Here is a 16,547-nt window from a genome sequence, read left to right on the forward strand (position 1 = left end):
GACATCATTAGCTTTTCTTGAATGTAGGTAACCTCTTGATGGTGCCTTAATTTGGACACTTTCACTTCCTTGGAACGTAAGTTTGTAACTTATTAAATTCCCTCAGTAAAAGCTGTTCCATTTCTGGTATATTGCATCCCAGCAGTTTAACAAACTAATACAAGTTATAGCAGAGAAGATAGGGTTTAACAAATGAGTATGACTACTGAATCATTATACTGATATTTCTTTTAGTCTTCAGTGTCTTGGAGCAGCTAGAAGGAAGAACCTAAAATTGTAAACTGTAACTCATACCAAATTCTGAAATTTGTTATACAACTAATTGTTGCTATGTGCTTTGGAATTTATTGCTTTTATGTATGTATGTTATTTTTTACAATAAAATTTTTTTAGAGGCGATGATAGGACTATATTAGACACTTAGGAATATTTTATGCTGTTTACTACTAAATAATTTCACGTTTCTGCTTAAGCATATGAAGGTCAAAGAAAATAGAGCTTTTTACTCTTCTCAAATCAGTGCATGTTTCAGAAAACACATGGTTTAGTTGGAAATCAGAACACTACAGATGTTTAGAGTTTGAACATTTAACTAGAAGTTTTGTTCTACTACTTGGAATAATAGAACATTCTACTATTGTCTACATGTCTACTTGGAATATTTAACAAAACAAACATGAAAAAGTTGCCATGGAAGTTACCAAGACCAAAATTGTATAGTTATCACAAGCCTTTAAGGAACCAATTTGAGAAACAGGACTAAAAGAAAGAGAAGAAAATGAAAAATCATCGAACTGTAACCTATTTCAAACTTAAGATCTGTTCTAAAACTACTTGTTAAAATGTACTTGGAAATTTATTGCTTTTTTGTATATATGCTATATTTCACACACACACACATTTGAGGTCATTTGAGGTTTGTAGAAGGAAGCTTTGGTTAGTTTGAAAGATTTGACAATGAGCAGTTATTTACCTTGGTAGCATACGCATGGTAATTTAGGAATTAATGACCTCCAGATTTTACCTCACTTGATCATCAAATTATTTAAAGGACCTAAAATAAAAAATAAAAAGCTATTTGAGTAGGTATTGCTATTTCCTCTATTTTATAATCTAACAGACACCCAGATAGGTTAAATTGCTTGCTTAACAAGCTGCTAAGTCTTGGCACATGGATATATCCTCAGGCTGACTGACTTGAAAGCCCTTCTGCTTGCGCTTTCTGCAAGTCTAAGAGATGATTCCTTCCTCCAGAATGTTTGTTTCATCTTTTAATTGCTCTTGTTCCCCTGGCTCCTTCTCTGAAACTAATTTCTTCTTTTCTTTCCTACTCCTTCTAGCTATTACTCTTCTTTACTCTTTTAAATTGTTTCCAATTTCTTGAAAGAACAGTTTATACATGTGGCCTCTCTTCCTTTATAGCTCTCTTACTTTTGAAATCTGACCTTGCCTCCAAGGCAAGTCCAGATACCTCCACCTTTTAGAGGAGGATACCTGCGGTGGTTAATTTCGGTGGTTAATTTCACGTGTCATCTTGGCTAGGTTATGATGCCTAGTTGTTTGGTCAAGCAAACACTGGCCTGATTGTTACTGTGGGGCTATTTCATAGATAGCTTAAACTGATTAGTCAGTTGATTTACGCTATAGTTGATTACATACACAACCAACAAAGGAGATTATCTTCAGCAATGAGAAAAGTCTCCTCATCTAATCAGTAGATGGCCTTAAGGAGAAAACTGAAGATTTCATCAGTCTGAAAGAAGAATTTCTATCTCTACTTCAGACAGCCAGCTTCTCCTGGTGAATTTTTTTGTCATCTTCTTTGGAGTTCCCAACTTGAGCTGAGAATGATTGTATAGCCTTTACTTGTGCCCTTGTGATTATAAAAGCCTTGTGACTGACCCTTACTTGTACCCATTTTATCCATTTTTTTTTAACTTTGGAGTCATGTGATCACTAAAGATGGCACCTCATGTTTATTAATGAAGGGCCTTGAGTCAGCCCAGAACTAACCCACCTCTATTCCAAAGTTATCTTGATAACCCAAACTGGATCTAACCAAATGGGCCTGCCAGGCGTGTGTTGTAGCTTAGACTTTAACCTCCATTATAATACTAAAAGTCATGCCCATCATCATCATAGAAAGACCGCCATTTTCTTATGTATGTTCTATGACTAAGCATGTAATCATTCTGCGCATGCTCAATAATTAGATCACCTCTACATCATCTGGAGCCATTGTCCTCATTATCCTAAAACCTGCCTATCCTTTGATAATATAAAACTATCAGAATTACTACAGTTCAAGGAGACATATTTTTAGGCCGATAGGCCATCTGATTGCCTGCTTTATGCCTAGAAATAAATTCTTTCTCTCTTTGAAACCCCAGTGTCTCAGGAATTGGTCATTGAGTACATCATTGGGCTGAAAATCCACCACCTTTGTCCAGTAACACAGGCATCCATCTCGACATTTAGACACGAAATTTTCCAAAACCAAATAGAAATGACTTTCAGTTTACTAATTCCTTTAATCCTACTTTAGTCTGGAAAAAAACCCAAATTTACAAAAATACTTTTTAAAACCCAATAACCCAAAAGTGCAATAAAAAATAAACACACTCGTTTATAGCAGCTTTAGTCTTAATCACGGTAAATTGGAAGTAACCACATTGTCCTTCAAGAGTCATGTGGATAAACGAACTGTGATATCTGCATGTAATAGAGTATCATTCAGTAATAAAAAGGAGTGAAACTATCATGCTATGAGAGGACATGGAGGAACCTTGAATACATATTTCTAAGTGAAAAGCCAGTCTAAAAAGGCCCCATACTGTATGATTCTAACTTTATGACATTCTGAAAAAGGCAAAACTATAGAGACAGTAAAAAAATTAGTGGTTGTCAGGGATTGGAGTGATGGGGAGGCATGAATAGGTAGTGCACAAAACATTTTTTAGAGAGGTGAAGCTCGTCTGTAAGATACTGTAATGATGGATACATGAAGTTATACATTTGTCAAAGTCTATAGACTGCACAACACCAAAAATGAATCCTGTTGTAACCTGTGGACTTGACTAGAATTAATGTATCAATATTGATCTATTAATTATAATAGATGTAACACACTAATTCAAAATACTAATAATAGGAGAAACTATTACTAATACTAGTACAAAATACTAATAATAGGAGAAAAATTGAGATATTTGAAAATTCTACATACTTTCTCCACAATTTTTCTGTAATCTTAAAGCTGCTCTAAGAAATAACATCTTTAAAAAAGAAAGAAACAAGAATAACTTAAATTCTTATATTGAAAAATGAATTTTTGGAGGTGACATCATTAACATGGTGACAAACACATCCTTGAAATCCTTCCCAGAGATTTAGCAAATAAAATGACAAATTCTACCTGCTTTGAACTCTGGCAGATGGTAGAGACTGGAGAATGACTCCACAAACTCTGAATCAAAGATATAGAAAAATCTCAGATAGGAGAAGTCCACCCCAGAACACTGGTCAATTCCTATCTCCACCCGCCTCCCCAGTAACTGGATCCCACACAGCTTGGGAGCCACATGGAGGCATCACAACCGTGGATACATCTCCCCACGAACAGAGACTATAGAATGAACCACAGCAGTGAGTTAGAACTCCACGGATATCCAGGCATAGGGACCTATGTCCATAGAGACCCAGGGTAGGACATGAGCTGTTAAGGAATGCTGAATACAAAAGGGCCTTCTGAGATGGGTGGGGAGACCACCATAGTAAGGCTGGTAAGAACTGTTGTGACCAGTCAAGTTTCAGTCAGCTGGACACCTAAAGGCAAAACAGACTTTTCTGAAGTGATCCACCTTTCTGGATTGACCTTATCTGCTGACCAATGTAGGATACCCTAACAAGGAGGAAACAAGTGGCAGGAAAGCCCCACAGAAAAAAAGGGGGGAGGTGTTAAACTAAATTGTAAGATAAGATGGATCTCAGAATTGAAAAGTAAGGCAAACAAGGCACTGAGTAAGAGAGAGGATTTAAAGAAATCATAAGACCTGGGAAGAAAAGTCTGCCCAAAAAACAAACAGAACAGATCAAGTCTCCCAGAGAAGGAACAAAGAACAGGAAGCTCTCTCCTGGAGGGGAAACAAATGCTCAAAAAATGCAATCTTAAAAATCGCACTGCATATTCAAGGCAGAATCAGATGAAGAAGAGCTGAGAAAATCTGAGCAGTTAAACCTGGGCTATTCTAAAGGTCTAGAAAAAGTTAGACCAAGTGTCAAATAAGAGCCTTACAAAATGCCAATCCACAATAAAACCCTAGACAAGAGGAAGAAATGGACCTTCAGAGTAGATGAATCAAGAGCATCAGATATCTAGACATCAGCAAAACATCACAAGCTGTACTAAGAAATGTGAAGATATGGTTCAGTTAAGGGACCAATTAAAACTTCAGAGAGGACTCAGAAGTTGGAGCCACTAATCAAAGAAATTCAAACAAATCTCCTAAATCAGTTAAAGGAGATGAAAAAATATGTATCTAAAGAAAGAAAGGATATTAAGACAATTTGCAAGCATGAAGAAGAATTTGAAAGTATAAAAAGCAATATAAGTTATGAGACTGAAAGGCATAATAGTAGAGATTAAAACTATACTCGAGGCCTATAACAGTAGATTTGAGCAGGCAGAAGAAAGAATCAGCAAGCTCTAAGACAGGACAATCAAAATTGTACTGTCAGAAGAACAGATAGAGGAAAGAGTAGAAAAATTGAGCAGTGTCTCAGAAATTTGAATGACAGCATGAAGCACACAAACAAATGCATCCTGGATGTGCCAGAAGGAGAAGAGAAGGGAAAAGGGGTAGAAAAAATATTTGAGGAAATAATGTTCCAGAATTTTCCAACTCTTATGAAAGGCATAAATATGCATGCCCAGGAAGCACAGTATACTCTGAACATAATAATCCTAATAGACTACTCGGAGACACATGTATCACATCCTGATACAAATCAGACGTCAAATGCCAGAGAAAGAATTCTCAAAGCAGGGTGGGCCACAGTGGCTCAGCAGGCAGAGTTCTCACCGGCCATGGCAGAGACCCAGGTTCAATTCCCAATGCCTTCCCATGAAAAAAAAAATCTCAAAGCAGCAAGAGAAAAACGATCTTCACGTACAAGTGAGACACAATAAGACTAAGTGCCAATTTCTTATCAGAGACCATGGAAGCAAGAATGGAGTGGTATGATATATTTAAGGTACTTAAAGGGAAAAGCTGCCAGTCCCAAATTCTTTGTTCAGCAAAACTGTCCTTCAAAATGAGGGAGAGTTTGAAGTATTCACAGATAAACAGAAATTGAAAGAATTCCTCAACAAGGGACCTGCTCAACAAGAATTACTAAAGGGAATTATACAGCTTAAAAGGAAAAAAAACAAGAGAGAATGCCTCAGAGTAGTGTGAAGAAATGAAGATTATCAGTAAGGATTGATACTTGATACAATAATACTGAAAGAGTAAAAGCAAAGCTCAATGGTACTGTATCCTTAATATGTAACTTTACTCTTCAATTTCTATAAGAATCAGAACACAATTGAACAAAAAAGGACATATTTCCTGATAATGGATATACAAAATATGAAATGATAAAGTGGGGTAAAGACAACATAAAGAAGGAAAAAAGAGATGTGAGAGCAGAGAAAGTGTATGCTATTGAAACTTAAGTAGTATCTTTTCAAATTGGTAAATTATAGATGTAGGTTGTATAATATAAGCCTCAGGGTAACCACAAAGAAAGAATTTTTTAAAAAATACAGAAACAAATGAAAAAGCAATTAGATACATTAGAAAACACCAAATATGCAGAAAAGAAGGTTCTGGTAAAGGAAAAGAGAGACAGAAAACAAAAACGAAAGGACAAAATGGCTGAAGTAAAGTTAAGTATTGTCTTTATAGTAATAATATTGAATGTTAATTGATTGAACTCCTCAATCAAAAGCCATAGGTTGGCAGAATGTATTGAAAAAGCATAATCCAACTGTGTATTGTTTACAAGAGAATCAACTTAGACCCAAAGACACAAACAGGTTGAAAGTGAAAGGCTAGAAAAAGATATTCAATACAAATACTAACCAAAAAAGAGCAGATAAAATAGATTTTAAGACAAAAGCTGTTGTAAGAGACAAAGAAGGGGGAATGCAAGAGTAGTTCAGTGATAGAATTCTTGCCTGCCATGTGGGAGACCCAGGTTTGATTCTCAGTCCATGCACTTCCCAAAAAACAAATAGGCAAAACAAACAAAAATTCAACAAATGGTGCTGCAATAATGGGATACGCACATGGAAAAATTGTGAAATGTGACCCCACCATACAACATAAAAAAAAAGAGAGAGAGAGAGACAAGGGTACCATATACTAATGAAAGTGTAGTCCACCAAGAAGAAATAAAAATCGTAAGTATTTATACACCATGGTGGCCCTATATACATGAGGCAAACATTGGAAAACTGAAGGGAGTAATAGACACCTATACAATAATAGTTGGAGACTTGAATACACCACTCTCATCAATAGATAGAACATCTTATGGAAGATCAATAAGGAAACAGAAAAATTAAATAACACAATAAATGAACTAGACCTAACAGACATATATAGAACATTGCACTCCGAAACAACATGATATGCATTTTTCTCAAATGTGCATGGCTCATTATCCAGGATAAACCATATATTGGGTCACAAAACTTTCTCAATAAATTTAGAAAGATTGAAATCGTACAAAACATCCTCTCTGGCCATAACGGAATGAAGCTGGAAATTAATTAACAGGCAGAGTACCAAGATATAGAGAAGTTAAATAACACTCTTGTAAACAATCAGTGGGCCAAAGAAGAAATTACAAAGGAAATCAATAAATATCCTGAGACATATAAGAATGAGCACACAACATGTCAAAACTTATGGTACACAGCAAAGGTAGTGTTCAGAGGGAAATTTATAGTCCTATATGCTTACATTAAAAAAGAAGAAAGAACTTAAAACAAGGGCCTAACTACACATTTGGAGGTACTAGAAAAAAGAACAACAAGTTAACCTCAAAGTATGTAGGAAAAAAATGATGATTAGAGCAGAAATTAATCAAATTGAGACTTAAAAAAAAGCACTAGAATTAACAAAACCGAAAGTTCATTATTTAAGGTCAATAAAATTGCCAAACCCTTAGCTAGACTGAAAAATTTAAAGAGAGAAAGCACAAATAAAATCAGAAATGAAAGGGCAGACATTACTACTGACTGCACAGAAATAAAGAATTGTAAGAGGATGCTGTGAACAACTATAAGACACAAATTAGATAACCTAGATGAAATGGAAAAAATCCTAGAAACCCACAAAGAACCCACACTGATTCTACAAGAAAAAGAAAACCTCAACAGAGCAGTTATGACAGAGAGATTGAATCAGTCATCAGAAACCTCACAACAAAGAAAAGCCAGAACCAGATGACTTCACAGGTGAATTCTACCAATAATTCCACAAAGAATATCAATCTTGTTCCAAATCTTCCAAAACTTTTGAAGAGGAGAGAACACTTCCTAACTCATTCTAACAGGCCAACATCCCCCTAATACTAAAGCCAGAAAAAGATACTTTAAAAAAAGAAAATTACAGACCAATTTCTCTAAAGAATATGGGTACAAAAAATCCTCAACAAAATTCTTGCAAATTGAATCCAACAGCGTCAAAGAATTATACACCAGGACCTAGTGGGTTTTATCTCTGGTAAGCAAGGGTGGTTTACATAAGAAAATCAATTAATGTAATGCATCACATCAACAAAACCAAGGAAACACACACGTGATCATATCAGTTGACACAGAAAAAGGCTATTTGATAAAATTCAGCATCTTTTCTTGATTAAAACACTTAGAAATTTAGAAATAGAAGAAACCTTTTTTGACATGATAAAAGGCATATATGAAAAACCCGCAGCTAACATCAAAATCAATGGTGAAAGGCTGAAAGCTTTTCCTCTATGATCTGGAACAAGACAAGGATGCCCACTTTCACCACTGTCATTCAACATAGTACTAGAAGTTCTAGACAGAGCAAGTAGGTGAGAAAAAGGAATAAAAGGCATACAAATGGGAATGTAAGAAGTAAAACTTTCCCTATTTGCAGATGACATGATCTCATATATAGAAAGTCCCAAAAAATCTACAAGAAAGTTGTTAGTGCTAATAAGCAAGTTCAGCAAATTGTCAGGGCACAAAATCAACACACGAAAATCAGAAGTGTTTCTATATACTAATAATGAGCAAGATCAGGCAGAAAGGAAGAAAAAAATTTTCACTTAAAATAGCAACAGAATCTATCCTATCTAGTAATAAATTTAACCAAGGATATAAATGTCTTGTTTACAGAAAACTTCACAACTACAAAGAAATCAAGAAAGACCTAAATGGACAGATATTCCATGTTCATGAACTGAAAAACTAAATGTTGTTAAAACGTCAGTTCTACCCAAAATGATTTATGTATTGAATGTAATCCCAATAAAAATTCCAACAGCCTACATTGCAAAAATGGAAAAGCCAATTACCAAATTTATTTGGATGTGTAAGGGGTCCCAGATAGTAAAAAACATGTTGAAAAAGAAGAATGAAGTTAGAGGACTGACACTTTCTGACTTTAAAGCATATTACAAAGCTATAGTGGTCAAAACAGTACATAACACTGGCTCAAGGATAGATATATTAACCAGTGGAATCGAGTTGAGAGTTCAAAATAGACCCTTATACCTATGGCCAATTTATTTTTGTCAAGGCTGCCAAGTCCACACAATTGGGAAAGAATAACCTCTTCAACAAATGGTGCTGGGAGAACTGGATATCCATATGCAGAGAACTATGCATATGGATGGTGTTGAAAGGGGATTTTTTTGTGTGTCATGTATGTTATTAGAATGAAAATTATAAGAAAAATTAGAAGATAAAGCATGGGACTGTATAAAACAATTGTCCTTATTGTGAGCAATGGACTGGGGTTAATAGTACAAGTATAAGAATGTTCTTTCTTGAATTATAACAAATATATGATCCTATTACAAGGTGTTAATAATAGGCCATGTGATTGTACGTTTTGGATGGATTGTATGGTATGTAAGTGTATTTCAATAAAACTCCTTTAAAAATGAAGGTTTTTCACAGAGAGCCCAAAGTAAGAATGAGAGCCCTTACTCCTGTATAGCTTAATGTAATGCCTGGATATATCCCAGAGTATATTAAGCAGATAATCAAAAAGTATTGGCAAGGTTCCTTGAGGGATGGGAGAAAAAAATGGAACTATTAAACTTTACCACCAGGGAACCCCCTGATACTGTGTCAAACATTAGGGACACCCAAATCAGTAGGCCAAGCCCTTTATCTTAAGGCTTACTCTTGTGAAACTTCTGGAAGTAGCAGAGAAGCTTAACCTACCTATAGGTATGCTTAAGAGCTATTTCTCAAGGACCTCTTTTGTTACTCAGATGTGGCCTCACTTTCTTTAAGTCCAACTCTGCAAGTGAAATCATTGCTCTCCCCACTACATGGGACATGACATCCAGGGGTAAAAGTTTCCCTGGTGGCATGGTAGATGACTCCCAGGAATGAGCCTGCCCTTGGCACTGTGGGATCAACAATTCCACCCTGACCAACAGGAGGAAATGAAGTATAACAAATAAGGTATCAGTGGCTGAAAGAGTTCAAATAGAGTTGAGAGGCTACTCTGGAGGTCACTTGTACATAAGCTTCAGTTATGCTACTTAGCATAACTTGCCAAAACCCAACTAAAACCATTCCAACCAATCCTAAAGAACACCTAGGGCAATATAAAAAATTCTACAAAGGTTCCATGCACTAGGGTAACAACGTTCAGATTTTTTTCTCCCATCCCTCAAGGAACTTTGCCAATACTTTTTGATTATCTGCTTAATATACTCTGGGATATATCCAGGCATTACCTTAAGCTATACAGGAGTAAGGGCTCTCATTCTTACTTTGGGCTCTCTGTGAAAAACCTTCATTTTTAAAGGAGTTTTATTGAAATATACTTACATACCATACAATCCATCCAAAATGTACAATCACATGGCCTATTATTAACACCTTGTAATAGGATCATATATTTGTTATAATTCAAGAAAGAACATTCTTATACTTGTACTATTAACCCCAGTCCATTGTTCACAATAAGGATAATTGTTTTATACAGTCCCATGCTTTATCTTCTAATTTTCATTCATTCATTTCTTACCTGAACCAGGTAAGTCCTGAAACTTAGAGGGCCCAGCCTCTCCAGAACATCTCCCTACCCTCGTATTAATGATAGCTCCTTCCAACATGCAAAGTTAGAATATCTATAGCCCAAATACCCCTAAAGAGTGAGACAGAAAGATTAAAGTTGATGGGGGAGTTATACAGAGACGGTAGGGTTTAACAAATGTATATGATTTCTGAATCATTATACTGATATTTCTTTTACTCTCCAGTATCTTAGAGTAGCTAGAAGTAAAAACCTGAAATTGTGGAATCGCAACCCATACCAACCTCTGAAATTTGTTCTACAACTAATTGTTACATTGTGCTTTGAAATGTATTGCTTTTTTGCATATGGGTTATTTTTCACACACAAAAAAAGTTGATTCTGATGATTAAAATGTGTATATATATTCCTTCTAACTTCCAGTGTTCTGGGGCAGCTAGAAGGAAAAATCTGAGAGGATGGAATGGTAGCCCGTAGCAAACTCTGGGGTCTGTTCTGTAACTGATTGTTAAAGAGTACTTTGAAAATACTGCTTTTTTCTTTCTTTGCATTATATATATGTTATATCATACAATAAAAAAGTTTTTAAAAAATCCAACTTAAAAAAATATTTTTCTCCATATTTGAGAATTTCTATAAATAATGTTAAGAAAATATTTTCATTCACTAAAATAGCAAACAGTTCCATGTTTACTATTGTTGAAAAAAGTTTTTTCTCTTGTCTCTCCTTCCCTGCCCATTTATAGAAATTGTATACACTCTGGTTCAGTTTCTGTGACAATGTTATATGGCAGACTATCTGACCTGCCTTTGAAACGTGATACAATTGCTTATTCAAAAATGTGTACAATTTGCCTCTTACTTTCCCTATTCCCAAGAGTGCAAATCCTCTCTTACAAATATGTGGGATAATGAATTCCCAGTTTCTTTATAAAATGATTCCTCTCAGTGTTTTGATGAAAATGACTGAGGCTTAAATTTAAGATTATGAGTTAGAGGCGGCTGGTGGGAAGCCTGGGATTGATTTAGGGTCTCTCAGTGCTAAAAGACATTGAGTAGCCAGCAAAGCTCAGATGTGATGATGAGACCTCATATTGGGCCCAAAGGATGTTCCTATTATGTATGTTATGCTTGAAGGTCTAATTATTACCTGCGCCACTAGTCACCCCTCTTCACCCACTGTCAGGTACAGATTTAACTTATGATCAATATCAGTCTCTCTATTAGGAATAATTTTGCTGGCTTTCATACTATGGAATATAACCTCTTCTTAGGTTTTTAAACTCCCTTTGAGAGCTAAAAACCAGAAAATGCCTCTTTGTTTGCTTTTACCTTGGCTGATTATATTTTGACTGTTGGAATGAAAATTCATACTTTGAAGTTATAACTCAGAGCGTTTTTATACCAAAGAGGTTTCTAAACAGGGTTAGTATTTTGACAACATATTTCCTCTTTCACTTTTAGGTTGACGCCTTTCCACCCAATGGTTACGGCTTATACAATATAATTGGGAACGCATGGGAGTGGACCTCAGACTGGTGGAACGTTCATCATTCTGTTGAAGAAACACTTAATCCAGTAAGTAATATTTTCAGAGTACATAACTTGTAAAAGTAAGGTCCTTCTCCTGGGAAGTCTGCAGCTTTTTCTGGGATTAATCTCTGCTCTGTTTGTTCCAAAGCAGCTTTATAAATGGAGTGCTTAGGTATGGGTCCCTAAGGGTCACCTGTGTGGAATCTTTGCATCTAGTTTACAGGCTGATATCAGCTGATCAGGTGAAAATTTTCTCTTCAGGTTATGGTAGTTGACACAGAGAGTGACTATCTAAAAGAATTTCATGTGTTTCTGAGGGCTGTTTACATACTCTTGAAATTAATCTTGGCATTGCTCCATAGTGACATTAAGTACCTGTCTCTTAATTCATGCTTAAAGCACTGTGTAAAAGTATCCTGAGCAGTTCATGTACTGCTGGATCTGTGCTGGTGATAGTTATTTGAAAGAATCTGACTATAATTTCAAAATTATATCCAGTGCCATAAATTTGATCAGTGAGGTATATAAATAAATAACTTTGTAACATTCATTAAAGTTTTATTAATAACTTGTAAAGTCTGCTGGATGGTATTTATCATTTAGCTGCTTGTCTGAATTGTGATTGAGTGAAATTTTGCTTCAGTGGCATTTTATGGATAAAGTGGGAAGGGGTGCTCTCAACATTCAGTGGATATTGTTAGGAAACTTAATCATTTGGTGATTATTTCCTGAACCCCACAGGCATTGTAGCATCATATGCCTTGGGAATCTAAGACAAGTGTATTTGCCTAAGTTTTACCTATTCCAGAATGGGAAGAATATTGAATGCAGCTAGTATACGATACTGCCTCTAAAACCAATCTCCTAGCAGAACATGTAAAAGTTGAGACACTGCATGAGCACATGTGTGGAAAGTGCCTTCTTCAAAAAGAACATTTCTGAATATTTTTTGTTGTGTGAACAGATTGGAAGAGAAATACCATGTAAAAATCCTATCTCTAGCAAACTAGACAAATATAAGTCTGTTCCAAGAATATTATATATACATACATAAATATATATATATTTATATTTATATGCAAACTAGCTTGGCTGGGAACTGATATCTTAATTTCAAATCTTAACCTTTTGATAAGCCACAATATGTAATGATAAAGAAACTTAATTTTTCACTCTTTTCTCTGTGGAAGGTTAAATATTTCAGAGTAGTTGAAGATATTGTCATAATTAAAACTCTGTGCCTCAGGCCATTTTTCTGTTTGGTATGTTTGATTGTTCTTCACAGAACAATCATGAATAATCCAGAGACACAGATCTACTTTCTTGGTGCAGATGAAAAAGCTTGAGTTCTTTAGAAACTGTCATTCATCTTCATTTTTCTTGTACTTTCTGGCAGGGATGGCGGAAGTAGTGGTCAAAGATAGCCCATCTCTCCAAAATGAGAATGGGGTTGTGAAATTCTTGGTGGATTTGTGGTTGGAAGATACTTTACTGGCAAAATGTGACTTTGGCATTTGCTGTCAGAAACAGAAATAGAATTTTTTTTCCGCTCAGATAAAAGCATCTGCCTGTTTGGAAACGGGTGACAAGGCTTCAGAATTCTGACAAGTTGTGAATATATCTATTTGACCATCTGGTGTTAAGCTGAGTGCTTATTAGCTTTCAGTGTTATAATTTCTTGTATTTCTTTTAAGGATTTACAGAAAGATTCAATTTTTTTTATGTTTTTACTGGTCATAGGCTCTATCCTGATATAGTCCTTGCTCTAATGAAATTGTTCTCATTTTAGGTTTCTCTTTGTTACAGTGGCCTCATTTTCTTCCTGATTTGACTGGGATAGAATTCAAAAGTTTTGAGAACTAAAACTCATGTCCCTAGAAAACTCATACACCATCATTGAGATCTTAACTGTTCTTTGTTTCTAGCACCATGGCCCGTAGACAAGCCACTCACCTGCATTATTGGGTCAGCCTCTCCATTGATGTGTTAGTCAGGTTTCTCCAGAAAAGCAAAACTGACAAGATCTATATCTCTCTCTATATATATATGATCATGGGGATTGGCAAGTCTAAATTCCATAGGGCAAGCTGCAAATTGGAAACTCCAAGGAAAGTAAGGTTCAGGTCCTCAGGAGAAGTTGGCTGACTGAAACAGAGGCAGGAATTCTTTCTGACTTCTGAAATCCTTGGTTCTGCCTTTGAGACCTCCAGTTAATTAGATGAGACGACTCTCCTTATTGCTGAGGGCAAGCTTCTTTGTTGATTGCAGACGCAATCAACCATAGATGCACTCAATTGGCTATAGATACTAATAAATCTATGAAATACCCTCATACTAACAATGAGACCAGTACTTACATGACTAAATAAATGGACAACATAACCTAGCCAAGTTGACACTGAAATTATCCATCTTGGTTGTGTACCTTTCCTTCCCTGTATTTGAAATATTGCAGCAAGAGTGATCTTTCTAGAGAGCAGATCTGATGTTGTCACTCCCATGTTTAAAACCCTTCAATAGCTTACTGTTATCTGAAGAATAAAATATAAATTTTTTAATGTGACTTCTGGTAGCTAAAATAATTTGTTCCTTGTCTATCTTGCTAGCCCACTTCTTTCTTCTTTTTAAAATATTTAATTATGCCCCAGTCTTTGGGTTTGTTCATATGAAACTTAACCCCATAAAGGATAGGTCAAGTCTACTTAAAATTTAGGCCTAAGAGTCACCCCCAAGAGAGCCTCTTTTGTTGCTCAGATGTGGCCCCTCTCTCCAGCCAACATGACAAGCAGTCTCACCACCCTCCCCCTCTCTGCGTGGGACATGACTCCCAGGGATGTGGACCTTCCTGGCAACGTGGGACAGAGATCCTGGAATGAGCTGAGACTCAGCATCAAGGGGCTGAGAAAATCCCTAGAATGAGCTGAGAATTAACATCAAGGAATTGAGAGAACCTTCTCGACCAAAGGGGGAAGAGTGAAATGAGACTAAGTGTCAATGGCTGAGAGATTCCAAACAGAGTCGAGAGGTTATCCTGGAGGTTATTCTTATGCATTAAGTAGATATCACCTTGTTGTTCAAGATGTAGTGGAGAGGCTGGAGGGAACTGCCTGAAAATGTAGAGCTGTGTTCCAATAGCCATGTTTCTTGATGATGATTGAACAATGATATAGCTTTCACAATGAGACTCTGCGAATGTGAAAACCTTGTGTCTGATGCTCCTTTTAGCTACTATATCAACAGAAGAGTAGAACATATGGAATAAAAATAAATAATAGGGAGAACAAATGTTAAAATAAATTTAGTTTGAAATGCTAGTGGTAAATGAAAACGAGGGGTAAGGGGTATGGTATGTATAATCTTTTTTTTTCTCTGTTATCTTTTATTTCTTTTTCTGTTGTCTTTTTATTTCTTTTTCTAAATCGATGCAAATGTTCTAAGAAATGATGAATATGCAACTATGTGATGATATGAAGAATTACTGATTGTATATGTAGAATGGAATGATATCTTAATGTTTTGTTTGTTAATTTTTTTAATTAATAAAAAAGTTAAAAAATATTTAATTATGAACTAGTACAAAAATATAGAAAAATTTAAAAAAATATTATCTGCATTATTCATATTTATCCTATGTGCCTACCATTCAGATTTAACAGATCTTAACAGTTTACTATATTTACTTTAGCTCTCACTTTTAAATAAACAAATAGAATAAGAAAGTTCTCTTTACCAGTAATTGATATTGTCAGTATTTTTAATTTAAATCTTTCTGGCCGTTGTGTAGTAATATCTCACTATGGATTTTTAGTTGTCATTTTTTGAAGTTTGCATTTGATAACACTATCTGGCTACCTGTAAATCTGCTTCTGTTATCCATTGTTCCTGACTTTTGGTCACATCTTGTCTTTTTTACATGCCTAGTTATTTGTGATTGAGTACCAGACATTGTATATGAAAAATTTTAGAGATTATTTGAGCTCTGAGTAGTGTTATCTTTCTCTAGAGAGGATTTACCTTTGCTGCAGAAACTCCAGGCTAGAAGCACTAGGAATTTCAGACTTGTTTAATCCAATCAAAAATTGAGGTTATTTGAGGTTGAACTTCAGTCCCTGTGAGGGCTAATCTATTTCCAGTTCATCCTCAGTATAGTGCTTCAGGGTACCAACCCAAAATCCAGGAGTTTTACCGGGACTTCCCCTCCTTGGAGGGCTATGAACTCCAATTTTGTTTCCTTAGACATGAATTTATTGAAACTTCTGTTCAACTTTTTAGTCTAATAGCTGCTGCTGTTTGAATCAGCAGACCTCTAGGGAAAATAGGCCTACCTATCTGGGCTCCCCTCCTCTCCCCAATTTTTTCTTTTATTCAACATAACAACATACAAACACAAACATTCTTACCATATGATCATTCCATTCTTTATATGTAATCAGTAACTCACAGTATTGCCACATACTTGTATATTCATTATCATCAGCATTTCTTAGAACATTTGCATCAATTCAGAAAAAGAAATAAAATGAAAACAGAAAAAAATTCATGCATACCATGCCCCTTACCCCTCCCTTTCATAGATCACTAGAATTTCAATCTACTAAATTTATTTTAGCATTTTTCCCCCTATTATTTATTTTTAATCCATATGTTTTATTCATCGTCCATACCATAGGTAAAAGGAGCATCAGACACAAGGTTTTCACAATCACACAGTCACTT

The 16,547-nt window shown here is 35.5% G+C and overlaps 1 protein-coding gene across 2 annotated transcripts in view; it reads left to right on the top strand.

Annotated features, from left to right (window-relative positions):
- SUMF1 (sulfatase modifying factor 1) overlaps positions 1–16,547 on the top strand; it is a 177,200-nt gene that overhangs the window by 107,738 nt on the left and 52,915 nt on the right. For both annotated transcript variants that reach the window (XM_077116694.1, XM_077116695.1), the window contains one exon: positions 11,763–11,876. In XM_077116694.1, coding sequence (XP_076972809.1) covers positions 11,763–11,876 — 114 coding nt within the window. The remainder of the gene's footprint in view (positions 1–11,762; positions 11,877–16,547) is intronic.

This window comes from Tamandua tetradactyla, chromosome 9 (assembly GCF_023851605.1).
Source record: "Tamandua tetradactyla isolate mTamTet1 chromosome 9, mTamTet1.pri, whole genome shotgun sequence".
Classification (NCBI taxonomy): Eukaryota; Metazoa; Chordata; class Mammalia; order Pilosa; family Myrmecophagidae; genus Tamandua; species Tamandua tetradactyla.